General features: G+C 46.1%; 1 protein-coding gene across 4 annotated transcripts; it reads right to left on the reverse strand.

Moving 5' to 3' along the window:
• On the reverse strand, window positions 1-27,076 carry TACC3 (transforming acidic coiled-coil containing protein 3). 4 transcript variants are annotated; one of them, XM_053266044.1, is made up of 15 exons: window positions 26,918-27,076; window positions 24,371-24,524; window positions 23,399-23,541; window positions 21,291-21,375; window positions 20,013-20,190; window positions 10,574-10,626; window positions 9,479-9,567; window positions 9,333-9,405; window positions 8,626-8,796; window positions 7,818-7,894; window positions 5,595-5,638; window positions 3,819-3,979; window positions 1,911-2,017; window positions 1,686-1,806; window positions 1-162 (listed from the first exon to the last, which is right to left on the reverse strand). In XM_053266044.1, the coding sequence occupies exons 1-15, from the start codon at window positions 26,962-26,964 to the stop codon at window positions 94-96; spliced, it is 1,572 nt and encodes a 523-aa protein (XP_053122019.1). In that variant the 5' UTR covers window positions 26,965-27,076; the 3' UTR covers window positions 1-93. The 4 variants fall into 4 exon arrangements, with proteins under 4 accessions (XP_053122019.1, XP_053122018.1, XP_053122021.1 ...); XM_053266043.1 differs by having other exon boundaries at window positions 9,479-9,609; XM_053266046.1 differs by lacking the exon at window positions 26,918-27,076 and adding an exon at window positions 24,666-24,796 and having other exon boundaries at window positions 9,479-9,609.
• Between the last annotated feature and the right edge of the window lie 250 nt (window positions 27,077-27,326).

Consider the following 27,326-nt stretch of genomic DNA (forward strand, 5'->3'; position numbering starts at 1 on the left):
TACAAATGCACCAACATTTTTATTTACAGAAATAATACTATTCAACCACCAAAAGTCTTCTGAAGAATAAAGATCAGCAAAATTCATAAAGATTTAAGTCATTTTCTCCATCTTTGAAATCAAGTCATCACAGATTTTTGTTAGTTCATAGTTTTCTTTTTCCTGTTAAATGGAGAAGAGGAAAAACAGAGCGTCATACACGTTGTAGGTGTTGCAGTCAGTGAAGAGTCACTCATATTCTAGGATAGGTGCTCACAGATTAAGGACAGAGTTTCCCCTGCCCCCTTTCTACAAACTGGGCCTTTTGAAAGAAACAAAATGAGGGGCCAGGATATGAAGAATGGAAAGAGGAAAAAGGCCTGCAAATTACAAGTAGTCAGAGGTATTACACATGATGAATCGGCACTTTGCAGAGACCTCTCTCAGTTGGGGCAGAGCACCTATGTAAGGTTAGAGATGGCTTTGCTTCAACCATAATGGTATCCAAGTGTGTTTCTCTGTAGGAATGAGTGGCAGCCGTTCATCTCATGTGGCAAAAAGAAAACACAAACTCAGGTTCTGGGCTGCTGAATATAACAACATCAGCACCTGGGAGCAAGGGCAGGTTTTACTTTTCCCATTAATGCTCCTAATCAGAGTGTGCTTGATTAGCCTTAACTCAGTACCAAATAATATGGGCCCTCAGGCAATATGGATTTCACTGGCACACCTGAAATGGAGCATTGGTTCACTTACTGTGAAGGCATCTTCTAGTTGCTGCAGTCAAGGCCATCTCGATGGGTTATCCCCCTCCCGTGCTCCAAGGCACGACTATGCTAATTAGCCGAAAGACAGAAGTCTCTAGAGCCTGAGGGGGATGACCCCACCCAGTTCTTACAAGCCAAGTTAGCAAATAAAGACTGACCTATATGCTAAAAATCATTGTAAACAGCTTAGAGAGCTCTGGCTATAGAGCGGTATATAAATGTAAGTGCTATTGCTATATTTCCAACCACAGATTAAGCTACATGGGGTAAATCTTAGTAAGTTAGAACAGACAGGTGAGTTGGATGGACATATGATACTGAAGAGCCCTTGCCAGCTGGAAGAGTGATCTAATTCCAGCACTTGTACTAAACGAGTAAAACAAAAACAGCAACACCCCACCATCAGGAGCAACTCAAGAGTGGCTAGCCGGGAGGGCCGAGATGAGAAACAAATTCAGGTATAAGGAACAGCAAGGGAAGATCGGAAATAAGAGAAAGTCTGCCTGGAGCAACGCAGGACTGTAAGAACTGGGCGGGGTCATCCCCCTCAGGCTCTAGAGACTTCTATCTTTCAGCTAATTAGCATAGTCCTGCCTTGGAGAACGGGAGGGGGAATAACCCATCGAGATGGCCTTGATTGCAGCAACAGAGAATGTAATGTTCCCAAACACATCTTTGTTTTCATAGAACATAAATAGTTTGATACAAGGGACAACAGATAGTTGGCAAGATAGGGTGTGGATTGTTTCTGCTCAAGTATGCTGATCAATAGTCTTCTACAGCAGCCAAGTAGTTTTAGAGGAGGTTTGTTTAGCTGATGCCCATTGTCTAGAGCAGGCACTGTAGTGTTTTCTCACTGGGCACCATCAGTTATGCCCTGCAACTAGATTTAATTTGTGTACCTTGCAGCAGTCTTAAACACAAATAGGACTCACTGACCTTTTGCTCAATGCTTCTCTCTAGTGACTGGATTCTCATTTGTTCTTTGCGCAAACTGGCTTGGAGTGCTGCCACTTCTGCTTTGGCTTTGCTTCTTACTTGGGCAATCTCTTCATTTGCTCTAGATCACAAGGCATCCAGACAGATTAATCACTCAGGAGGATGATATTCAACTTTAAAGCACTGTAACCCTAAAGACAGCCAGATCTCTCGAACATTACTTACTGGGACAGCTTTTCTTCCGCATGTGCCTTTAGTGCTTGGTATCTCTGCTCTTCCTTCTTAATTCTTTCAAAGTAATCCTCAACACATTTCTTTAGAGCCTCTTCATTCTAGAAGAGGAAAGCAGGTCATTTCAGATTACCTCTACAACCAAGAAAAGTAAGTTGGTAGAGCAAGTCCCCACTGCCATTAACTTAACAAGCTGTCGTCAAAAGCAAGCACCAACAGGATCAGCATCAGGGGCGGCATTAATGGGCCAATGCTAAGGTGCACTGCTGATCTTAAAGATCACCTCCTTGTGCTGGGGGCAGACCAATTTCCTCAGGGCCCACCAAAGCAGCATGGTCTAATGCGGGGCAGTTTGCCAAGTGCCCCTGAAGTCAGCCCCAAGTAGAACCACTCAGCGCCAACAGCTGATATACATTACTCATCTTTGAAAACAAAGGAGCAGCATCACATTTTTCGTTGGCTTGTTTTGAATACACAATTTGCTTAGCACTAGAAGAGATCAGCTCAAAACCACAAATGCCATCTGTGCTAGTAAAACATTCCAATTGCAGAACACCACACTCAAAGAGGGGAAAGGAGGCTGAACACTAGGGATAACTGGCAAGCTTCCAACAGGCTTTACAGCTCCCTGCCCTTCACCCGTATCCCACAAATCTACCACTACTGCACTGTTTTACACGCTACAGAGGTTCTTAGAGATACACGTGATCAATGCCATCTCATGCTATTTAGAGAACACTGTTCATCTCAAGCAAAGTGATGTTTATGGTGTTCAGCTCCAAGGCTCCTCCACCCGCTTTGCCAACTATTTTGGTTCCTGTGCAGAGGGGACTGATTTCGGCCATCTTTAAAGGGGACAAACAAACAAGGGCAAAAATATTCACAACCCTTCCTGGTCTCCAATACGGAAATGCTTTGCTAAGAGAGAGAGGGAAAGCTGGTGCTGCAGATTGCAGCCTTTAGCTCTTTGCAAACACAATTGCTGCAAAGGGAGATCCAAGGTCCCTCTTGCTAATTGATTAAAGAGGGGCGGGATCACACTGAACATGACTCCCTCAGTTTACAGGCACTTTACCAGCCAGCGTGGTGTAGTGGCTACAGTGCTGGACTAGGACCGGGGAGACCTGAGTTCAAATCCCTATTCAGCCATGATAATAACTGGGTGACTCTGGGCCAGTCACTTCTCTCTCAGTCTAACCTACTTCACAGGGTTGTTGTGAGGAGAGACCTAAGTATGTAGTACACCACTCGGGGCTCTTTGGAGGAAGAGCGGGATATAAAATGTAATAAATAAATAAATACCTCCTTAGAGAGGCAGTGTATTCCCAGTCACTAATGTGAACAGCCCACAAGGCAGTGTCTTTGTTCCAATAGAGCCACATGTGTCACATGGTGGTCCACAACTGGATTGAACCACCACAGAAATTTACCACAAAAGAGCACTGAAGAAGCAGCATTAGCAGCTAAGGGTAACAACGGTTGTGAGCATCACCACCAAGAGACTGGGGGTGGGGGAGCAGTACAAAGCACAAGGAGGCATTTCAGAAATTATTTCAGATCCTTCAAAAACAATTATTTACGTGCCACTAGCAATTTATATGACTCTTTGCAAAGCAAGGTAAGCTAAAGAAGTGATAGAAACCTCAGTAACTTAACATTTGCACTGTGGAGCAGACTCGAGTGGAGCAGCAAGGGGAAACAGCTGTGTAAATATATTGACACAGATTAAGTCAATGTGAGGCAAAGCTCAAGGATTAAAATTAAGGCTTCACAGAAAAACATGGATTCAACTACAGATCTGATGGCACCACAGTGATATCCTAGGAGGAGTTCCAAGCGTAAAGTACTGCAAAAGAGGGCAGTCAAAGTTGTACAGGGGTGATAAAGTTGGGAGATGCTCACCCTCTGAAATCCTTCTATTGCTTCTTTTTGTTTCTCAAATCTTTTGAAGAGCTCCGAGAAAGATTTTTCCATGGAACTCAGATCAGACATAACTTGTTGTTTTTCATCCATTACTTTCTGAAGTTCTTTTTTTGAAAGCTCCTTTTGGTCCTCGGAATCCTCTATGGAAACAAATTAGGACAAATGACACACAAATTGCTCTCTAGGAGCCAGAAGAGACAAACATCCAGATATGCAATCATCTCCGGGGGGGGGGGGGGGACACTCCCAAGCGAAGTCAAGATAGCCTGCAGCCACAATCGCAGATCTTTACAGAAGAGTGCAGTTGGTAAATATTTTATGGTCTGGTGGTATTTTGGCTGTATCTTTTCACTGGACCACAGTTCAAGTAAACTACCCTATGTTTTTGTTCAAGTCATGAGTAAAAACCGTTTTCTGTCAACAGCCAAGTCCCACCAGCCCCCAAGAGGGCAAACAGCCTATTATTATTTATTATGTATTTATTATTTTATATCCCGCTCTTCCTCCAAGGAGCCCAGAGCGGTGTATTACATACTTAAGTATCTCCTCACAACAACCCTGTGAAGTAGGTTAGGCTGAGAGAGAAGTGACTGGCCCAAAGTCACGCAGCAAGTATTATGGCTGAATGGGGATTTGAACGCGGGTCTTCCTGGTCCTAGTCCAGCACTCTAACCATATATGTAAAGGAAGCATGCAGACCGACATCTTAGGAACATAGTAAGCTACTATATACCAAGTCAGACCATTGGTCTATCTAGCTCAGTATTGTCTACACAGATGGGCAGCGGCTTCTCCAAAGTTGCAGGCAGGAGCCTCTCTCGGCGCTATCTGGAGATGCCACTGAGGTAACTTGGAACCTTCTGCATGCAGGTGCTTTGGCCCATCCCCTAAGGGGAAGATCTTATAGTGTTCACATGTAGTCTCCCATTCAAATGCAAACCAGTGCAGACCCTGCTTAGCAAAGGGGACAATCCATGCTTGCTATCACCAGACTAGAAAAACATAAGCAAGGTGCTCAGGGCAGCAATGAGATGGCTGTATCTAAAAGCTTGCTTAAATGAATTAGTATTCATGTCTGGTAGATCATTAATACCAAATTCTTAAAGATCAGATTTTAAATGTGCTAACTAGATCAAATTCTGTTTGTCCTGCTAATGCCCTCTACTTCCACTGTCCATACATTTTGCGGCTTCACCATCCTCTGAAATTTTTGGCAAGAACAAAGATCTCCTGTGTTTTGGGAAATGTATAGCCCTGTGGTAAGAGCACATGCTTTTAGTGCATTTTATCCTGCCCTTCCTTCAGGGAGCTCAAGGCAGCACACATGCTTCTCATCCCCATGTTAACCTAGCAAACCTGCAAGGTAGGCTGAACAGAGACCACTCTGACCAGTTCGATGTCACCCACTGAGTTTCATGGCCAATGGGGGATTTGAACCCAGGTCCCTCAAGACCTAATCCAACACTGACACTATAGCAAACTGGCTCCTTGTATGCAGGATATCCTATGTTCAACTTGTGGCAGGGCTGGTAAAGGCCTCTGACTGAGAGCTGCTGCCAATCAGTGAAGACAGCACTGGGCTGGAAGGACCAATGGGCCGACTCTGTGGAATGCAACTTCATGTGTTTAAACCTTAGAACGGCCATATCCGGCAAACACACACATTTGTCAGGCACCGTGCCCCTCCTCCCACCTCAAGGACAGCTATTTTTAAAGACCACAAAAAGTCTGCATATATTTGTCAGCTGAACTTACTCATCATCTGCGTTATGGTGCTTTCAAACTCCGCAACAATTTTTCTAAAAAGAAAAACAAGTTAGACCTCATTCGCCCAACCACATCTTCACACCAGTGAAAGCATTTCAGTTCCCGCCATTGGTGATTGTGGCTACAAAAGTGTGAAGGAAAGTTTCTCCCTTTTTCTGGGCATGCTCTCTAGAGATATTCTGCACCCTTATAGGTGAAACATGACCCCAAGTTAGTTATACTTTAGGTCAGGGTTCCAAATCTTGGGTCCACAGCTGCTGCGCTACAACTCCCACCATCCCTAGCCACAATAGCCAAAGGGGACCCAAGGTTGGAAATCCCTGATCTAAGTACTGAAATATAAGATTTCTACCTCCACCTTTCAAATATAAGATTTCCAAGGTGGCTTACGTCATCATCTAAAATTGAGTCCTCACAAAAACAAACCCCAAAACAATAACCAGCAACACATCAGAACAGCTAAAAACCAAGAGCCATTGAAAGACTGGGGAACATACAACTATTTTTACCTGGCTTTTTAAAAGCATACATTTGGCATGAGGTGAGCATAAGGGGTAAAAGGTTGCAGAGCCAAGCCTCCAACTACTGAGAAGATACTCTCTGGTAGGTAGGCACCCACCTCACTACAGAAGGCAGGAACACTCCAGTGCTGATTCTGACAAGCAGGTAAGGCATGCAAGAACAGGCAGCCTTTCAAATACTCTGGTCCTATACCAGTTAGAGCTTTCAAGGTCAATGTTGGTACTTGAACTGTGCCCAGAAATAGACTGTTTGGCAAGTGAAGTCTGGCAGCATGCTCGTTTCTAGACTTCCGAGTTAGCCCCACAACATATTTTTCTGAACAGTCCACGTAGAACACTTTACAGCAAGATACCTTGGATGTTAACTGAACATGGGCAACTGACAGTGTTGTGTTTTTCTAAGGGTTGCAACTGGTGAACCAGCTGAAGTTGGTTAAAAAGTCTTCCATGATACTTGTGAATCTAACACCCCCAAACAGCAGATCTAATCCTTTAGCGGGAAGGAGTGCATTTTCATCCAAAATAGGCTGAACCTACACTTTCTTGTCAGTTTTATCAACTACAAGCCAATGAGTAAACCATTAAAAATGGATTCGGTTCTGGTTCATTTTTTAAAAACAAACTCTGTTTTGGAATGCAGTAACCAGTTCAGAAACTCTGAAACACTTTGGATATACTTCAAACTCTTGCTTGCAATGCAGTTCTATAAAATGAATAAAATAGCTATTTCATTGAATTTTTTTAAAACTACTTTTGAATGTTTTGAAAAAACCTAACTGGATGAAAAGTCAGGAAAATGACCCATTTAGAATAGCAAAATGGCAGCAAGGAGGAACGGCATAACAATGAAACACAAACTTGCAGCCCTAGGTTCAAAAATCCTCCAAACCAAGGCTTTGCTGCCTATCTACCAGGAGAACTGCGAGTCCTAGGCCTTGTCTACTAGTCTCTTTTGCTCCTTCTCTGGTTCTTTTCAGATGGCTCTAGGAAATTGAGCTTCTCCAAAAAAAAGGCTGGAGCAGAGAAGCCTTTGCCACCCCTCAACAGAATCATCCAAATGCCAAATTACTGAATCAGTTACCACTTTGCATATAGAGATTTGGTTTTAGTTCAAGGCAACAGAGATTTTCAGTTTGGATGGAAAAATCACTGGAGGAAAAAAAACAAATATCTGAACCCATTTTGGGGGTTTGGTCCATCTCCCTGCTGCAAACTTCCTTGGCCTTTTCTGGATTGAGCTTAATTTTATTGGTCCTCTATCCATCTTATTACCAACTTCAGACACTGCTGAAGGAGAATCACCTCACCTAGATCTGAAGAGTAACAGAACTTTGTACCAGCATAGTGATGACAACTTATTCCAAATCCCCAACTGATCTTCTCCAATGGTCTCATGTAGGTTAAAAGCCATGGAGAAACTGGCAAGAACCTTGAGGAACAGCTGTTTCCCACACCTTTCAGAACTTGTCTTGTAAGAGCAGAATCATTGCAGCGCAATTCCCCCACAAGTTGATTCACCAAAAATCAACAAGGTTGCACTCCTCCCCACCGACCTTCTCCCAGTGCAGATTGCCCATCAGGCCCAATCTGGGCAATTTCAATTCCAAAACCAAGTGGCCACCCAGACTGAAATAGGTCCATGTGACTGCTGGCACAGAGACCTTTAAGTCATAGAACAAGTTGTACCCACCTCATTTCTTGGCTTTCAATATAGCAATTGTCATGCTTCCTTTTCCATTCAAGTACTTCATTCTGCTTTTCTTGCACCTGAAATTACAAGATTCCCGACATGCTTAGGAAAAATTGGTGGTCAAAGACCTTAATAAAGGATCGGCTGACTGGAAAGACTTCTCTACTCTATCCCTTTTACAGTTATTCATGTTGGACACCCAATTTTAAGACCAGAGTTTTGAAGGATTTGTTGTCAGTGGCTCACATGTAGACTAACAAAGCACCAGTGCTTCTGAAGAGTTTAATTCACTTAACTCCACTGCTCACGCAGTGGTGGTGTTGGGGATTCTGGCAACCTCCCTTTCCCCCAGAAATGCTCTGTGCTACCCAAAAGTATGTCCTTGGGGATTGTGCAGCCCTCAGGGTGGCACACAGCACTTCTGGGGAAGTAGAGACGCAAGTTTTCCGCGGTATAGAAATATTTTAAATAAAATAAAATAAAAATCGACTTTCTACCCCTGCCCCCAAGCACCAGTGCTTTGCTTGTCTGAATGCCAGCCACTGTTCTTTGGGCAGGTTTTCCAAGAGATGTATCTGTATAACCCTGACTCAGCCTGGACATTGCAAATGCATACAGTCTAGCCAGGCCTGTTTTGAGAACTGAACTTTTGGCACTAAAAATACTTTCACGCAGAAACAACCATCCTACTGGAACCAGAGTCTTCATGTTGTTTAGAACACATCCCTTTGGATGATGAGGTGAGTAAACAGGAAAGGCAACTTTGACCTTCAGAACACATTCTAAATATTCCTTCTCAAGTCCTTACCTCAGATGTAAGCTTTTTGACAACAACATCCATCTCCTGCTTAACCTTTTCTACAGCTTCATCCATGTCTTTCTGGCTGTATTTCAACACTTCTATAATAGCCTCAGTCAAAGGTGTACAAGAGAACAATGAAGTATCATCACTGGTTGGCAGGTCTGGAAAACTGTTGCTCTGCAATGAGAAATTTAACTGGTGTTCACTTGGTAGCTCATTTGTGCTAAGATGTTGCAATACTGCACTTAAAATATCTATCCCAGGTTTTCAGGTTAGCATCACATTGCAGCATTATTTGGAGTGGGCTTGTCTGCGAGTACTAGAGCTAAACAAGTATTGGAAGGCCCCACTCTGAATGCTTCCGGAAGGCCCCACTCTGAATGTATGTGCACACACATTGTCTTGATACTGCCGCCGGAACATGACTCATTCCACCTACTGATGACAAAAATACAAGAGGGAACACTGCGTTATGGAATGGACAGCAATAGGAAGTTGCCATTTGCTGTTCTGTTAATAGCTGTAGGGACTAAATAAAAAATTTCCTTGTCAGTAAACAAGACTGCAATGAGATTTCTAATTCCTGAGGCTGCAGAAGTACAGTACTGTAATAAATATGAGGTTCTTGTATTAAGCTGGACCTGGGACACTCTATTTGTATTCTCAAACAGCCACACAAAAATATCTGACAGGACATACTAGATGGCACTTACCACATCTGGAAAAGTTCCTAGAAGGTCCAACCCCAATGGCTTTTCTTCCACAGTTGCTATTTCTGTAGACAGTCTAAAAATCAGAAATAATACTGAAGTATATGTACACTCCAAGCTGAAGAGTGTTAATAATTCTTGATACCTACCCATTTTGAAGTATTTCACGAGCTGCAGGTATTGATTCACAAGCATCAGGACCAAGACTCTTGGGACTCTCACTGAGCAGAGGATCAAACTTCAAGTACAGAGATTGCTTTCTCAGAACTGATTCTTTAAACTGAGGGAAAGTTAGGATTGTTAACCAGTTCAAACCACATTCCCCTGCACAGGGCTGCACAAATTCAGCAGCTGCTGGATAACAGCTCCCATCCCTGACTACTGACCACTGTGGCTGGGGATCATGGGAGTTGTAGTTAAACAGCTGGAGACGTGAAATTGGGTAGTCCTTTTCTAGCATGATAGTTTAATTAACTAGCTATATTTCTCAGGAGCCATTTGCCCCAGTACCATACTTCTGTAAGGATATTGAGAACTGAGGTGATGAGCAGTCTGAAGATTCAACAGCTAAGTACATTCAGTGATAACTGAAATGAAGTTTACATGTTTGCCTAAGTGCTGTTTTTAGATCACCTGTATAGATAGATTCTCAATTCTGTTTTGGAAGATACAACTCAAACGGTGCGGAAGATTGTTCAGTGATCACTAAGGACTTTGCACTCGGCTAAACTTATCCGCTTTCTCTGTTAGCCCTGAATGCTTATGACTGTACATAGCTGTTCAGTAGCAAATTAGAATACCTAATCAAGCTACAGGCAAAAAAGAGAAAGAAAGAAAAAGAAAGAAGACCAGCTGCTTTGATTACAAACTTTTTTACTCATGAATATCACAACACTGAGGGGAAAATGCGTCCACATGGAAACATCTTTTGCCCATATATACATACAAGATGGTTGTTCTTAGCAGGATGTGGAAGTAATTGGAAAGGGGAGATTATGACAATTTCATGCCACAGAGGGAGCTGCTGGCTTCCAGCACCAGTGAGTAGATATTACTCCTCATGTTCCATTGGCTGGGAAAAATATGAACTTCCTTTATCAATTGCCTGCAGATCCCTGGGATATCTGCTCATTCCAAATATTCCCAACATGAGTAAAATTCCTTTATTCTCTTTTATGGGCTATTCTGAGCCAGTAGCTTAATGCTGTAAAATCTGATAATAGGATCAGGTACCAGTTACTTACCGGGGCTGTTCCAAACTGTTCCAGATAATCTACTTCTATGCCATTTCCTAGAACTAGAAGACAAGGCGGGGGGGAATTAATACAGAAGCCCATGATTTCATATAAGTATTCAAACTAGCAGTATTATGTACATAAAACACAACAAAATAGTGTCATTTCTGAAGATAAGCAAGTGCAAGAACATTGTCCTGTAATTTGCAGTAGCCTATGTGTACTGAAGGAGCAACTATCATAATTCTGTACTGCCAGACATGTGCATCCCTAGGTGGTGTGCATAAGTTAAAAATATAAAAAAGAATAAAATGATAAAAACAATGACATGAAACCGATTAATGCTAATTAAAAGCCTGAGAAAACAGGTGCATCTTAAGGGTCTAACAGTGAGTGCATTCCAGAGCCCACGGGCAGCCACAGAGAAGGACCTTTCCCGAGTAGCCACTAAACAAGCTGGCGGTAGTTGTAACCAGACCTCAGTCGATCTTAATAGGCAGCTGGGTTCATGACAAATAAGGCACTCTCTTAAATACCCTGGACCCAAGCCGTTGAAAGCTCTTAATAGGCAGCTGGGTTCACGACAAATAAGGCACTCTCTTAAATACCCTGGAAAGATCTTAATAGGCAGCTGGGTTCATGACAAATAAGGCACTCTCTTAAATACCTTGGACCCAAGCCGTTGAAAGCTGCCATCTTCTGCGACAACTATAGTGTCTGGATAACGTACGAAGGCAGCTCCACGTAGAGTGTGTTACAGTAGCCAACCAGTATATGTACCACTTTTTTCAGGTCATTTATCTCCATGTAGCTGACGTATCAGCCAAAAGGTATGTGCGTGGGGTGGGGAATTAGCCCTGGCCATTGCCTCAACCTGAGAAACCAGAGCAAGTTTTGGATCTAGGAGCACTTCAAAGCTACACACTTGTTCTTTCTTGGGGTAGTATAACCCAATCCAGAACAGGCAGACCTAAACCAACTCTCGAATTCTGACCCCACCCCACCAGTCAGTACCTCCATATTATTTGAATTCAGGCAAGCATTTAGGGAAGCATTCACAAATTCACGGGTGTCTAATTGACAACCAGTTTCATTACCCGTAGATACAAAGGGGTTAAAACCCACATATCCAGAGTTCCCAGAGGGCCGGAAGTTACCACAGTGGTCATTTCCAGCTGCCTTTTTGTCCATGGGAGCCATTTTTGAGGCTCATTTCAGCCATTTTAGTGGGGGAAATCCACAATTTTGGGGACCATTTGGGGATGCCAGAAGACCCATGGAGCATGGTAGGGCACTTTACTTGACCTGTTTCAGTGGGGTAATTTCTTCGGTCTGGGAACCTAACCCCTGTATTCCCATGGACTCAAGGACTCATTATCCACGGTTTCGTTATCCGTGGTAATATGTGGGAATGGAACCCCCACCGATAATAAGGTCCACCTGTAGATAGGATCAGAAGCTGCCAAGAGATTCAAAAGGATAAACAGAGTCACACTCCATCTGTCAATACCCAATTGGAGATCATCTGTCAGGCTGACCCAGGCAGTCTCAACCCCACAGCCTACCTGAAAGCCAGTTTGAAATGGGTCTAACTAATCTGCTCCCTCCAAGACTGCATCGAGTTGAAAGGCCACCACCCTCTCAATCATCTTGTCCAACCATGAAAGATTGGAGACAAGTCTATAATGGGCTAACTGAGGAATCCAGTGCATGTTTCTTCAAGTAAGGTCAAATAGCAGAGATTGATAATATGTACTAGACCCTCTCCAATAATACTATTGGCAGATGAAATGAGCCAAGTCGGGCAAGAATTAAGAGAACAGTTAGTAGTACAGTATGAAGCAGCTTGTCCACATCATCACGAGTCACAAACTGAAAGTGATCCAATCTGATCCCATAAGAGGAGTTGTTGGACACCTCTCTAGTAGACTGTGCAATACATGTGTAAACCAATTCTGCCCAAATAAGAGATTTTATCCACACACAAAATCATTAAAAACGTCACAGCGGTTGATCGAAAATTCAAAATTTGAGTTCAAGGGGGTACATAATAGTCCTCTCACAACCCTAGATAACTCTGCTGAACGTGAACTTGCAGAATCAAAGCAGGAAGAAAAGAACCGCTTCTTTACCACCCATACTGGTGGAGTATAGAACTTCAAATGTGCTTTGTGTTATAACCATTGAATTTGCAGTCTTCCTTCACTTGCACTCTAGTCATCTACTTTGCCACTTCAGCTCCCATAATTCTTCCAAATATCATGGTGCTAACTCTGAAGCAGGTCAGAGAGAATGCTTAGGAGTGATTGTGTCAACTGCTCTAGTGTGTTTGTTATCCATGTTTATACCAGAGCATTGATAAAATCATTGGCAGAGCCAACTTGAAATTCCAAGGCTTCTTGGAATCCTATGGGATGGACTAGCCTAATAGGTCCTCCACCCCTGCAGAGGTGGGTTGAAGCTGCAAATCATACCTTAACCAGATGGTGGTCTGTCCATGACAATGGGAAATTAACAGGAGTCTCCACCTACGGAACACCACCCTGATCAGAGCTAAAGACAAATTGAGCATGTGACCAGAATCATTTGTCGGTCCTGAGACCACTTGGGATAGGCCCATAATCATCATGGCTGTTATAAACTGCTGAGTCACTCCACATTCAAGTCCCCCACTACCAGACTGGGTGATACATGCATCAACTCTGCAATCAGGTCCTTCAGCTCAGTTAGGGACTCTGTTGGGCAGCGGGTTGATCGGTACACCAACACAAGTCTCAGTCTATCCTTGGTCCCTAGGCTTAGGTACACATATTCAATCTAGGCCAATTCCCTGAGGGGGATCCTGAAAAATGAGATGGTATTCTTGAAGACCACAGCCGCACCATCTCCCTACCCACATCCTGTCACCTGCTCCACCACAGAGTATCGCACTGAGAGAAGCTGGGACCAAACCGGACCACTAGCTTCTCCTGACAAGGTCTCCATAATGCATACCAGGTCAGTTCCTTCATCCATAATCCAGTCATCAATGATCTCAGATTTCTATTGGACCAAACTGGCGTTACAAAGTAGCAACGTGAAGTTTTGTGGGTGATTGGCACTGCTCCCCAACGTCAAAAAGCTGGCAGACCAGCTGGAAGGAGAAACTGCTATTATATTTCTAGTTTCCCTTCCCCTGTATTAACCTGACCTACTATGCAGTCTTCAATCCTCGACATTTTGTTTCAACTAATTTAACTAGTAGGTTGTCACTGAAAGGAAACAGCTTTGGGTATGAAATTATTTTGAGACACTGTTTTGAAGTAATGGTGGCTAGTGAGGTGGATTCACTGGTATACCTGGTCCCTCAGTTGAAGCTAGACTCATCTAGATTTAGACCTGCTAATGACCATTCATTAGAAAGGTACATTGGTACTCACCGTGAAGGTGTCTTCTGGCTGGTGTAGAAGAGGTCACCCAACATGGGATTACATCCCTCCACGTGCTCCAGAAGGCAGGAAGTAGTCATACTTAGAAGATCCTTAAACCCTCTGCATGTGGGTGGATCCTCTCAGTACCTAGAACAGCTCAAGCTTCAGAGACACCCATACAGAAAAAACACCAAGAGCAGCAACACACACAACAGAACTACGAGGCCGCAAAGGACCCAACAAAGAACTCAGACTCAGAAGAACTACCCGGGTGGGCCTTGGGTGACCTCTTCTACACCAGCCAGAAGACACCTTCACGGTGAGTACCAATGTACCTTTCTCGGCTGGTGTAGGAGGTCACCCAACATGGGAGATGCCAAAGCACCCACCACGGGCGGGACAGAAAAAAGGCAGAAGAAAATCACTGGGGAGGAAGGACCCTCTGGAGAACCCTCCGCCCAAAAGCAGCCCTGGAAGCCTCATGGTCATCCAGCTTATAATGCCTTGAAAACGTGAATGGTGAAGACCACGTTGCCGCCTTGCAAATCTCATCCAAGGAGGCTGGAGACGACAGTGCGGCCGATGTAGCTGCCGATCTGGTAGAGTGCGCCGTGACATGGCCTGGCGGCGGTAGATTCTGTGCCTTGTATGACTCCAGGATACATGACCGCACCCATCTAGCAATGATGGAGGAAGACACCTTGGACCCACGTTTCGCCTCCTTAAACGCCACGAATAGTGCATCAGACTTTCGGAAGGCCTCCGTCCTGTCTAGGTAAATCCGTAACGCCCGGCGGACATCCAGGCGGTGCCACTCCTTCTCCGCCCGATGCTTTGGGTCCGGGCAAAAAGATGGAAGATAAATGTCGGCGGACCTGTGAAATGACGAGTTCACCTTAGGAATGAATGACGGGTCCGGGATCAATCTCACAGAGTCCTTGGAGAAAATGCAGAGGTTGCTCTTGACCGATAGAGCTTGAAGTTCCGACACCCTCCTAGCTGAAGTAATGGCGATAAGGAAGGCCACCTTCCAGGAGAGCAATTGTAAGGACACCGAACGGAGAGGCTCAAAAGGTGGGAACTGCATACCCCTCAGAACTATGTGGAGATCCCAAGATGGAAAACGATGACACACTGGAGGGGACAGGTGGGTTGCACCCCTCAGAAACTTTCGCAGTAGGGGGTGCCTGGCTTGGAAGGAGTTGCGTTGGGGAAATAGCATCTGCACCAGACAAGCCGCCTGTCTCTTCAAAGTGTTAGGCTTTAGACCCAACGTCAGGCCATCCTGAAGGAAATCCAGAAGATCTCGAAGCTTGCATTCCCTGATCTGCAAGGAGCGCCTGGCAGCCCAGCGCAGGAAAGACCGCCAGGTGGATTGATAGATCTTATTGGTTGAAGGCTTACGAGAGGCTAGGATAGTCTGGATGACACTGTCTGACAGATGTTCCTTCCTTAACAACGACCTTTCAACTTCCAAGCGGTCAGTTGTAACCAATCCGGGTGGAACACTGGACCCTGCTGCAACAGATCTGAGCGCGACGGTAGCCTGAAGGGCCCTTCTACCGCTAGGTCTACTATCTCGGAGAACCATGGTCTTCTGGGCCAGTACGGCGCTATAAGGATGAGTGTGGCCCCCGACGTTCGCAGCTTCCTCAGGCAACGGGAGAGAAGGGGAAACGGGGGGAAAGCGTACAGTAGAGACCGTGGCCACTGCACCGAAAGTGCGTCCGACGCCTCCGCTCCCCGAGTCGGAAAACGAGAGAAGAATCTGGGCAGCTTGGAATTCTGAGGGGTGGCAAACAGGTCTACTAGCGGGGAGCCCAGGATCTGGGTCACCCAGTGAAAGACTGACGGATGAAGACTCCACTCGGCCGGGTGTATCTGCTGCCTGCTCAGCCAGTCGGCTTGAACGTTGGACTTTCCGCTGACATGATGAGCCAGAATGGAAAGGAGATTCGTCTCCGCCCAAGAGAGGAGTTCCACCGCCTGAAGGTGAAGGGACCTCGACCTCGTCCCCCCTTGCCTGTTGATGTGTGCCTTTGTAGACACGTTGTCCGTGCGGATCAACACATGCTGGCCCACCACCATTGGGAGAAAAGCCTGTAGGGCTAGGAAGACCGCCCGTAGCTCGAGCCAGTTTATGCTGTGGCGAGCCTCCTCTCTGGACCAGAGACCTTGCGCTGTTTTGTTGAGGCAGTGAGCCCCCCAGCCAGAGAGGCTGGCGTCCGTTGTCACCAGTACCCGGGCTGGCTCTAGGAAAGGTTTCCCTCGCAGAAGGTTCTCTTTCTGGGTCCACCAAACTAAAGACTGCCGCAGACGGACCTCCGGCTGAATCCACCTGTCCCGCTTGGCAGCAATCCTGTGTTGAAAGGGGAGCAACACCCATTGGAGTTGGCGTAGGTGGAACCTCGCCCAGGGGACTGAGTCCATTGCCGCCACCATGAGGCCCAGGAGACGCGCCAGTTTCAGGATGCTGGAGGAAGGACGACGAAGGACCTCCCGCACCAGAGAGATGAGGACCTCCCTCCTGTCCTGGGGAAGGAAAAGCCTGCAGGCAGAAGTGTCTATGACCACTCCCAGGTGACGGAGACGCGTGGCCGGAACGAGGTGGCTCTTGCCCTTGTTGATCAGAAAACCGTGGGCCTGCAGAAGAGACACTGTCCTGGTTAGAGCTAACTCCACCTCCTCCGCTGATCTTGCCCTGATCATCAGATCGTCCAAATAGCAATAAAGGTGGACTCCCTCCATACGTAGGGTGGCCACCAGGGGGCTCAGTACCTTGGTAAAAACGCGAGGCGCCGAGGACAGGCCGAAGGGTAAGGCCCGATACTGGTAATGACGCCCCTTGTAACAGAATCTCAGAAGTGGACGGCTGCGGGGGTGGATAGGGACATGCAGATATGCGTCCTGGAGATCTATGGACGCTAAGAAGTCCCCGGCTTGAAGGGCTTCTGCAATGGTGGTTAGGGTCTCCATCCGGAAGCGCTTTTTTACCACGTACTTGTTGACTGGGCGAAGGTTTAGAACCGCCCTGGCCGAGCCGTCCTTTTTTGGAACGGTGAAAATGATAGAGTAAATCCCCGCTCCCCTCTGGGACCGGGGCACCAGTTCCACCGCCCCTAAGTCCAGGAGGTGTTGAATGGCCTGCAATAGGCCCTTGTGCTTGACGGGGTTCTTTGACATAGGAGTGATCAGGAACCTGTCTCTTGGAGTCCTTGTGAGTTCTATTTCGTAGCCCTGGGCGATGATGGAGAGGACCCACCGATCTGAGATGGAGTCTTTCCAGGCGGGCAAGAATTCCAAGAGGCGAGCCCCCACCCTGATGCCCTGATTGTCAGGAGTGCTGCTTGGCACCCCTACCCTGGGGAGGGAAGGGCTGGCGGCCCTGATAGGAGGAACCCTGTCTACCCTGGGCCCGGGTCCTACCCCACTGGGACCTAAAGGGGCGAAAGGAGTCCCTTTGTCTGAACTGAGGTCTGAAACCCCTATTCGCCTGGGGAGACCTACGAGAGGAGCCCTTATCCTCCTTACGGGGCGCCGCGGGGAGCACCTTCTTTTTGTCTTTGGTTTCAACTAATACCTCCTTTAGGGCTTCATCGCCAAAGAGCTTGCCTCCTGTATAAGGGACTGCTGCGAGGTTGGACTTGGACGTATTGTCCACCTTCCAATACTTCAGCCATATATTACGCCTGGCTGAAATACCGGCACCTATGGCTCTAGCGGAAAAACACACGCTGTCAAACGTGGCATCAGCGGCTAAGGCGGCGGCCTTCTGAAGGCGTAGCAGCTTCTTGCGCATCTTAGCCTGATCCGCCGGGGGGTCATTAAGGAGTTCATCCAGCCACAGGACCGAAGCCCTAGACACGAGGGATGCCGTAGTGTCGGCCCGAATGGCCATGGCTGCAGATTCGTGCGCCCTATGAAGGGCAGCCTCCGCCTTTTTATCGGCAGGGTCCTTAAATGTAGAATCCCCATCCTTAGGGACCACCACCCCACTAAGAAGAGCCCCAAAGGGAGCGTCAGTGAGGGGGGGCTTTAAGAGCTGAATGGTGTCATCCTCAAAATTATAGAGCCTAGCAGCCGAGGCTGTGGCACACTTGGCGGATGACAGGGCCTCCCATTCCTCCTTGATGGAGGCAGTAAAACCCTCAGGCATAATAGCCCTGTGTTGGGGAACTTTTGACTGAGGAAGCACAAGCGAACCCTTAGAAAAGGCGTCTGGCTCCTGGGGAGATACAGGCTTAAGGCCCAGGGCCAAAAGGGACTGGTTGATGACGGGTTGTGCCTCTTCCAATAGGGACAGCCTCTGATAGTTGGATCCTTGCTCCCTTCCCTGGGGGAGCTCCCCCTCCTCGCATGAGGACGAGAGAGAGACTTCCTCGCCCTCAAGGCCAGAGACTGGAGGAGGGTCGGGCCGGTACACATCAGGGGACTCCTCCCCCGAAACAGCGGAGGAATGGCGGTCCCAAGGGCCAGAATAGGGCTTGGTTCTCAAGGCGCGCCGAAGGCGCTTACGGGTGGGGGATCCATCACCCGAAGAGGAGGAGGAAGAGGAGGAGGAGGAGGGGGACCTAGCCCTCCGTCTCCTAGAGGACTTTGAAGGGGGGCGCTTCTGAAGAGCAGCAGTAACTGTCTTTAACACTGCCTCCTCAATAAGGCCCTTCAAAGCTGCAGAGCTAAGTTCAACATTGGCCCCAGTCAGCTGCTCGCCCAGCCGATCCCGGGGAGGGGGGGGGGGGACTAAGCTCTTCCCCGCTCCCCCTCGAAGGTCCCGCTCTCACCACCTCCAGTCCGGACTGCAGTTGCTCCTGGCTGCCGGATGTTGGTCCGAGAGTCGCCCCTGCTGCCGCTCGTGCAGCCTGCGTTTCAGCGCTGCTATCGTCCCCGAGTGGAGGAGGGGATCCAAGGCGCTCAAAACTGGGCTCGCCCTCGACTTGCTGAGCCGAACGGGCGGCCGCCGGCGAGAGGTGGGGCGGAGGAGTAGCAGCCGCCTCCAGAACAGGTCTCGCGGCCGTGGGAGGCTGTGAAGCCCGCTGGCGCCCAACGGAGGATGGGGAACGCTCCCTGTGGGATCGCCGCCTCTTCTTCTTCTTTCTGGCCGAGAGCGGGGTGCGGGGATCGTCGTGCCCGGCCTGAGCGCGAGCATCCAGATCCCGGCTGCCCTGAAGGTGAGGGGAACGCTGCGGTTCAGATATTGCGGAGCGGCTCCCCCTGGTGGTCAACACGCCATCCTCCTCTGCTACAACGCCCCGTTTGGGCGGGAAAGAACGCTGGCGTGCTGCGGATTCCCTCCTCGCGAGGAGACCTACTCCCTTTCTGGAAGCCATTCGATAGAGGCGCTCGCCCAAGAAGCAGGGAGGGGAGAGGAAGGGAGGGAGAGGCAGGGAGAAAAAGATTGAAAGCTTTTTTTTTTTTTAAGGCGAGAGGAGGAAGAAAACTAGAAGGACAAGAAAGAGCCGAGGGAACAAGGTTGACGGTAGGAATAAGAAGGAAGCTATATCAAGGAGAAGCGAGCTGAGAGCGAGTGCTACCTCTGGAGCGAAGGCAGGAAGTAGAACTGAGAGGATCCACCCACATGCAGAGGGTTTAAGGATCTTCTAAGTATGACTACTTCCTGCCTTCTGGAGCACGTGGAGGGATGTAATCCCATGTTGGGTGACCTCCTACACCAGCCGAGAATTGACTTACTGCAAAACACTTTATGAGAAGATGCCTTTGAGGAGGACAGAAGCCTCTCCAGGTAGAGTAGCTACACCTTCAAGTATCTTTACATAAACAGGAGAAAAAGGCATCCTCACACAACTTCAAAAAGCAGCTTTCATCCTAACAGTGAAGTACTGGGCAGATGTTTCTGTACTTCCTGTATATTCTTTTTGAGAGACCTGTGCCTGCAATGTCATTTCCCTGTGCTCTAAATATCTGTTCCATGCCTCCTATCTGAAGCATAGCAAACAACATTCAGTATAGCTATAACTAGGAAAATCCCCATGTTTATTAGCAGGCCCTAAAAGTTCCTTAGAACTAAAAGGTGCTCTTGCCTTCCAAGGGTGATCTGAATTCGACATTTTCTTTGTCCATTATGCAGTTGCTTTCATTCACTGTTGTTTCAGTCTTTCTACAAGAAGGTCCATCCAAGAGGTTGTCCACAAGTGACTGTCCATTTAAAGACAAAATATCTTGGTTTGAGGCCTCAAGAGATGAAACACTTTGGTGTATCTAAGAAGCAAACAATAATTTTGTTCCATTAAGTGAAGTAGTAAGGTAAATACCAACTGTACAATACATGTCTTAACTTACACCCCTTCACTTAACAGAATAGGTTTGTAGTAGTGTGGTGGCTCTAATGATACATCTGCATCAAAGAACAAAACAGATGACCACATATTTCAACGACAGCAGAACTATTCTTTGTTGTTCTTCAGGCTAAGATTTTGCTTTCAGCATTTCTTGTATTTTGTTGCTCACTAAAGGTCTTACTTAAACAAACCAATTTTTCCTGGAGTTGTACAATATACAGCTTTATTAGCACTGTCTTAATGCAACTATCTAGTAATATATTCAAAACAATATTCCTTACAGAATCTGAATGAAAGGAAGTCATCAGAAACATAATCAGGGGCCTTTTTTTATTCAGCACAACTGAGAAGTAAAGAATATGGTATGGTAGGAAATCCCAATTTTTAATAAAGAAAAAGCAAGTTCCCTCAAGCATGTACAAGTAAGTGGCATACTGCTCAGCCTACTGAAATATTAAAAGCCAGAGGCAGGTTTCAGTAGGACTTCCATTAGCCATGGGAGAAGGATGGGTTTTCCTGCCCTCCACAGCTCTTTGCCCCTCCACATGACTTATAGAAGGAATTCAAAATAGCACAGGTATGTATGCAAAATATACATAGTTCATTATTACAGAATTTGCCTTTTTTGATGCATAATTTGAGCATTCCATATTATTTATTTACTGTAATTGTACACCACCACAAATTATGTCTCTGGGCAGTTTACAACAATTTATAACAAATTTACTAAAATAAATTAAAGCATCAAAACAATATAAAACCACAATTCTAGTTAAGAAGTTTGAACAGAAGAGTCCTTAAAGACTTAAAAAGCTGTCAGATATGGGGAGGCTCATATTTCAGCAGGGAGTGCATTCCAGATTATCAGGGCAACAACAGAGAAGGCCCAACCCTGCATAGCCACCAGACGAGCTGGTGGCAACTACAGATGGACCTCTCCAGATGATCTCAATGGACGATTTAAGTATGGAAATGCACACAGCCCTAATTGTAGGGGTGAAAATGAACATGAGTACATACCATTAGTTCCACTAAAGATTCAGCTTCAGTTTCTGCCTTAGCCACAGCCTGGTTTTCACTTACAGTCTGCTCAGTCTCTGCTTCCCTACAGGAAAGAAGGGAAATTGGACAGCAATCTTTAAAATATGCTACATAAAAGGAACCTACAGAGGTTGCAGTGGATAATTTTGTATGTTTGATGCTGGCCAAAGGTCAGTTTTGCAGACTCTGTTAGAGGTTATTTTTGGAGCCTGTTCAGATCCTATAACTGAATTGCCGACATCACCACCTAGCAACACGTCAAAAGAACACTTGTTTTGCACCCCCTTTCCTCATATGAATTATCTTAGTAGCTGTCTAAGCAGGCAAATTGCATCAAATGACAAGCTCTCTCTGATCTTGTTGTTCAGCTCCAGTAAACACTTCTATAGGAAACATTTTCTGATTTTAAGGAAACTCGGAAGGTGATCAAAGTTATTGAAGAGATCAGTGCATTTATAACAGAAAAGCCAGTAATGTTTGCTTGTAGCTAGCGTAACATCTCAACAACTAGGCCTGGTCTTTCCTTCTGTGCCTATCGCCTCATTTGCAGTATATGCCTTAACTGGTTTTATTGTTGTAAACTGCTTAGAGACTTTGGTAGTGGGCGGGATAGAGATATGCTAAATTAAAAAATAAGTAAACTGACGACTCCTGTAGGAAGGCAACCCCTGCTAACTGGGCAAAGAGGCACCTTTTACCGGGGTGATTCTCTTTATTTAACAGGGGGAGAGTAACTGGCCCTATCCACCCCCAGCACAGTACTTCCAGTGACTGTTGCTGGTGTGTGTCTTATGTTTCTTTTTAGAATGTGAGCCCTTTGGGGACAGGGAGCCATCTTATTTGTTATTTCTCTTTGTAAACTGCCCTGAGCCATTTTTGGAAGGGCGGTATAGAAATCGAATTATTATTATTATTATTATCATCAATCCTAATGTTTGAAAGTTAATTAGTACCAAGAGGCCTACATCTGGCACTTCTCTCAGCTACGATCTCAGTGACAGGGCTGAGGACAGGAGCCTTTTACATAACCAGGCACTGCTGTCAAAGTATCAGAAGTCCTGGCCCACCAGAGTTCCAGGCAAGTAAAGTACTTTCTCTCTGTACACTTAGATTACAGTCCTAGGTACACTCACCTGGAAATAAGTGATGTTTAACTCAACACCACTTACTTTTAAGCAAACATTCACAGACCCAGAATGCACACAACACTGATTATAGTATTGCCCACCTTGTGGTCAAAGGGCACCACAGTCTTGTTTTTACTCATAATTCAAAAAATGTGGATCCTCCCTGATGTCTCTAGAGTAGCCAGGAAAATAGGAAGCTGCTTGTGTCAGACCGTTGGTCCATCTAGCTCAGTATTGTCAACACAGACTGGCAGCGGCTTCTCCAAGGTTACAGGCAGGAGTCTCTCTTAGCCCTATCTTGGAGATGCCAGTGAGGGAACTTGAAAGTTTTGCATGCAAGCATGCAGATGCTCTTCTCCAAGCGGCACCATCCCCTAAGGTGAATATCTTATAGCACTCACATGTAGTCTTCCATTCAAATACAAACCAGGGTGGGCCCTGCTTAGCAAAGAGGACAGTCTGACATTTGACAAGGACAAGCAGCATTGTGTCTGGGAGTGGAGTGTATCGGCTCAAGCAGGTTGCATAGAGCAACTGTGCACATTCCAGCCCAGAAAGATATGTCATCAACAGAGAAATACAGCACCACCTCTTGGATAAAAAACAATGTGCTAGGCTAACATAGCTCTTTCCCTCAGTCCTTAAATCAGGAAGAAGCCACTGTATCATGCAACTCATTTCCAGGCAAAATAGTCGTTTCAGCACTGGCCCCTGCTGCCACTCTTGGTCATGGAAGACCAGAAGAGACACTTGCAGTAAAATCCCAACTGTCATATTCCGGGGAATTATTGCTAGAGAGCAATTTACAGCCATCTTTCTTTGCCCTAAAGACTCCAGAAAGATAATTTGATCAGCACTTCAGCATTCTTTTGGGGAAAGCAATGGTCATTTTATGGTCATTTATTCATCTAGGTTGAAGTACAATGCATTTCTCTAACTAGAAGTAGCTAGTTTACTCACACAGCATTGGATGCAGGCAAGACAAGATCCACTGGAACCTCTACACAATTATCTTCTATTGAAGCAATTTCAGGTTTCTTTCTTATGTCTGGACTCAGACTTCTGCGTTTAGAGGAATCGCACGAAGGGGTTTGAAAGGTTACCTTAGGAGAAAAAGTTTCCAATAGAGAAGTCATCACACAGACAGAGATTATATTATTATTTATTTATATCTCCTTCAGGACTTTCGTTTATTGCATAAAAAATGACAAATAGTAGTCCATTGCAAAAACTTGCAACAAATTGATATTTGTCGATTTTTTATCCAATAAACGAAGGTCCTAAAGGTGAAATAGAGTTATCTTAATATGTGTATTGCGTTGCCTGTATATCAACTTATATATTTATATCCCACTCTTCCTCCAAGGAACCCAGAGTGATGTACATGGTTATGTTTGTCCTCACAACAAGTGAGTTCCGTGGCTGAATGGGGATTTGAATTCAGGTCTTCCCAGACCTAGTCCAACACCCTAACCACTACACCAGCAATATACCAACAACACATGCATGGGTACCTATTATTATGCCTACATTCTCCTACAAAGGATCATCATTCTTAAAGGAAAACAGTAGTGATAATATTTTAAAAAAACCCTGGGGAAAGACAACGTGTGGCCAACTAAGAGGCAAGACAGATCCATTCAGCTACCCATACTCTGTTATAAAAATAGTACAATAAATATTTAAGATGTGGGCCCTCTCCCCAATTCTACGCTTTACACAATCCCACCCCTAGCAATAGTGGTCATTGTCAGCACACAGCCCCAACATGTCATGACTTTGCAGAATGCTGCTGTGACTCTTGAGAGGTCAGTTCGTGAGTCCACTGCAGTGGCTGAAGCATACTAGGTATTTGCCAGCACAGAAATTCATTGTATGAGACTGCGTTGAGAACCTTTGTACTAGAAAAGAACTGTTAGACATTAAACATACCTTCCTAGGCTTCATGATCCCCTTTGGTGGCATGTTTTCTTTCTGCAATGGAGAAATCCTGCCTGTGGCCTCTGGAGTTACGAGAAGTAGAGTAAAACTTTCACCAGCTATGTCATTGCTGATATTTTCTTCAGTTAGGGGTTGCAGACTCATTCTAGAAATAAAGGCAAAAAAGACATGCCCAGGGACACATTTAACTTTAAGATACCTGTGGAGTATAAATATTTTAAATAAATAAGTATTCAAACCGTCTTCTAGACTGTGTGAAGCTGCAGTAAACAAGGCTCAGTTTTACCAAGACTCCTCTTCCAAAAGCTTCAGTATGAGAATAATGAATCTATTTTGTTGTCTTAGAACAAAATAGAAGCTCTACCATCAGGAACATTGGAGGGGGTGGGGGGAAGCACTCAAAGACAATAGAACTTCTACTGAAACAAAATGCAGCAGGAAGGATTTTAGCAGAACTCAACTATTGTAACCATTGCACACTGGTTATCAATTTGGTCATCACCTGTAAGCCCTTAATTGCTTATAGCCAAGATACCTTAAAGACAACTTCTTTCACATGAATCTGCTCATCCAATAAGTACTTTTAGGGAAGCCCCTCTTGCACATCCCACCACTTTATGAGATTTGTCTTGAGACACGCAAGCAGGCCTTTTCTGTGGTAACCCTCAGTCTGTGAAACTCTCTGCCAAGTGACCTTCAACTGTCCCCTTCCTTACCAATTTTTCAGTATTATCTGAAAAGATTTGTCTCATGAGGGTTTTTTTCAAATATCATCTCAATTTAGCACTGCTGTTGATCTTTTACTCCCTAACAGTGCTCCCAGTAATAGGGATTCCCAGTTGTTGTTGTTGACTAAAACTCATATCATCCCCAGCGGCAATGGCCTTTGGCTGGATATGATGAGATTTGCAGTCAACAACATTTGGGAATCTCTGTTAAGGGAACACTGCTTCCAATCAATTTATTTTTTACTGCCCCTAACGGAAGTTCTCCTTTCCATGGCTCCAATCAGCTTGACTAGGAACCTTGTACTGCTCTTCAGGCAGTGAGGTGAGAGCAAAAACCAAACACCTCTTTTCTTTCCTCTTCCTTGAGGCTTTGCCCCAAGGTATACAATGCCAGAGTGTCATATTTGAAGTTTACTGCCAGTTTTAAACCCAACTGTGCATTTGCTGTGGGGCAGTTCTGGAACACTGTTCCCTCCATCAGGGATTCCCAGATGTTGTTCACTACAGCTCCCAGCATACCCAACTGCAGTTGCCTTTGGCTGGAGATGATGGGAGTTGTAGTCAACAACACCTGGGAATCCCTGTTAGAGGGAACACTGTTCTGGAAAGGAGTGTTTTCTTTTTTTCTAGAAATAGTAATATGAATATTTACATGCCACTTTTCAACAAAAAAAGCTCTTCAACCAGTTTACATTTAAAAAGTTAAAATAAGACGGCTCCCTGTCCTCAAAAGAGACATAGCTCATTGGCAAAGCAACTGCTTTGTATGCAGAAGGTCCCAGCTCAGGTTCAATCCATGGCATCTTCAGGTACAGTTGGGAAATCCCCACCTGAAAACCCTGGAGAGATGCTGCCAGTCAGGGTAGACCAAGGGTTCCCAACAGGGGTTACTAGGGGGGACCTGAAGGACTCACAGGGTATACATCAAGCCCTCCTATTTCCTCACACTGTAGCTGCACTATTTGGATACTCCACTCACAGGAGAGCTGCTCTTGTAGTAGCAAGCATGAATTATCCCCTTTGCTAAGCAGAGTCTGCTTACACTATAGGTATTAGAAACTACCTAATCTGGCTCAGTATAAGGTAGTCTCCTATGTTCAAAGAGCTCACAATCTAAGAAGACCCAAAGGGAGCAGAGCTGGTCTGGTAGCAAGCATGAGCTGTCCCCTTTGCTAAGCAGGGCCTGCCCTGCTTTGCATTTGAATGGGAGGCAACAGGTGTGAGCACTGTAAGATCTTCCCCTTAAGGGATGGGAGTCGGGACCACTCTAGGAAGCACATTAGCTTGCTTGCATACAGGTTTCAAGTTCCATCCCTGGCAGCATCTCCAAGATAGGGCTGAGAGAGATTCCTGCCTGTAACCTTGAAGAAGCCACTACCAGTCTGGGTAGACAACACGGGGCTAGGTGGACCAATGGTCTGACTCAATATAAGGCAGCTTTCTATGTTCTATAAGGCCAACACCATCAACACTCACTGGAGAAACGCTGTGGTGGGCTGAGGCCTCCCCTTTCTACATTTAAGAGAATCGCTCCCTGCTAAACACAAGAGCACTAAGTAGGTGCCTCTCTGCTCAGTTAGCAGGGGATATGCTCGTACAGTGCAGGTTGTGTGTTCTAAATCGCTTGCTAACAAATAAAGCGCACGGGGGGCGGGGGGCAGATTGCAAGCATTGCAAGGCCCACTCCGCCCCGTGGGTCGCGGGAGGGCCTTTCAATCCATGTCGCTCGCCCGCCTTGGAACGAGAAGCGCCGACAGCGGCCGGGGATGGAGGCCGCCGCGTTCCCCTCAGGACAAGGGAGGCCACACACCTCTTTTGAGCGCGGTCACCGAGGGGGCTTCCCTGGAGAAACGACATGGTGGCGACGGTCCTTCGCGGCAACAATTCAAACTGGTCTGCGAATGACGAGAGCCTGCTGCGCGCGCAGCGATACCCGCCCACCCCCAGCCGTTTGTCTCAGAGCCCTGGAGAAGGAGCGCGCCGGCAAGGCAAAAGTGGGACGCTACCATGACGCGCAGAGGGAGCGTGATGATGAGATCGCCTAATTGCCCCCTTTCTACTAGTCCATCTTTTGTTCTCGTTAGAAAGACTCAACAGTGGGAGTGTGCTATAGTACGTTTTCCTGTACATTTTCCAGGGGGCGGTGAGAGGGAGAACACAACACCACGACGGGGCTCCCCTACCAAAGGGGTGCTTGTGGATTGCTCCGAATCTCCCTC

This window comes from Hemicordylus capensis, chromosome 6 (assembly GCF_027244095.1).
Source record: "Hemicordylus capensis ecotype Gifberg chromosome 6, rHemCap1.1.pri, whole genome shotgun sequence".
In the NCBI taxonomy this organism is placed as follows: domain Eukaryota; kingdom Metazoa; phylum Chordata; class Lepidosauria; order Squamata; family Cordylidae; genus Hemicordylus; species Hemicordylus capensis.

What these genes read in the sequence shown, in the direction of transcription:
- TACC3 (XM_053266043.1), bottom strand. Translation starts at nt 26,964, where the DNA reads ATGTCGTTTCTCCAGGGAAGCCCCCTCGGTGACCGCGCTCAAAAGAG. An exon ending in TTGCCTGCATCCAATGCTGT is followed by an intron (nt 21,376 to 23,398) that starts GTGAGTAAACTA and finishes TCTTTCCTGTAG; the next exon opens with GGAAGCAGAGACTGAGCAGA. An exon ending in CACCATAACGCAGATGATGA is followed by an intron (nt 3,980 to 5,594) that starts GTAAGTTCAGCT and finishes TTGTTTCCATAG; the next exon opens with AGGATTCCGAGGACCAAAAG.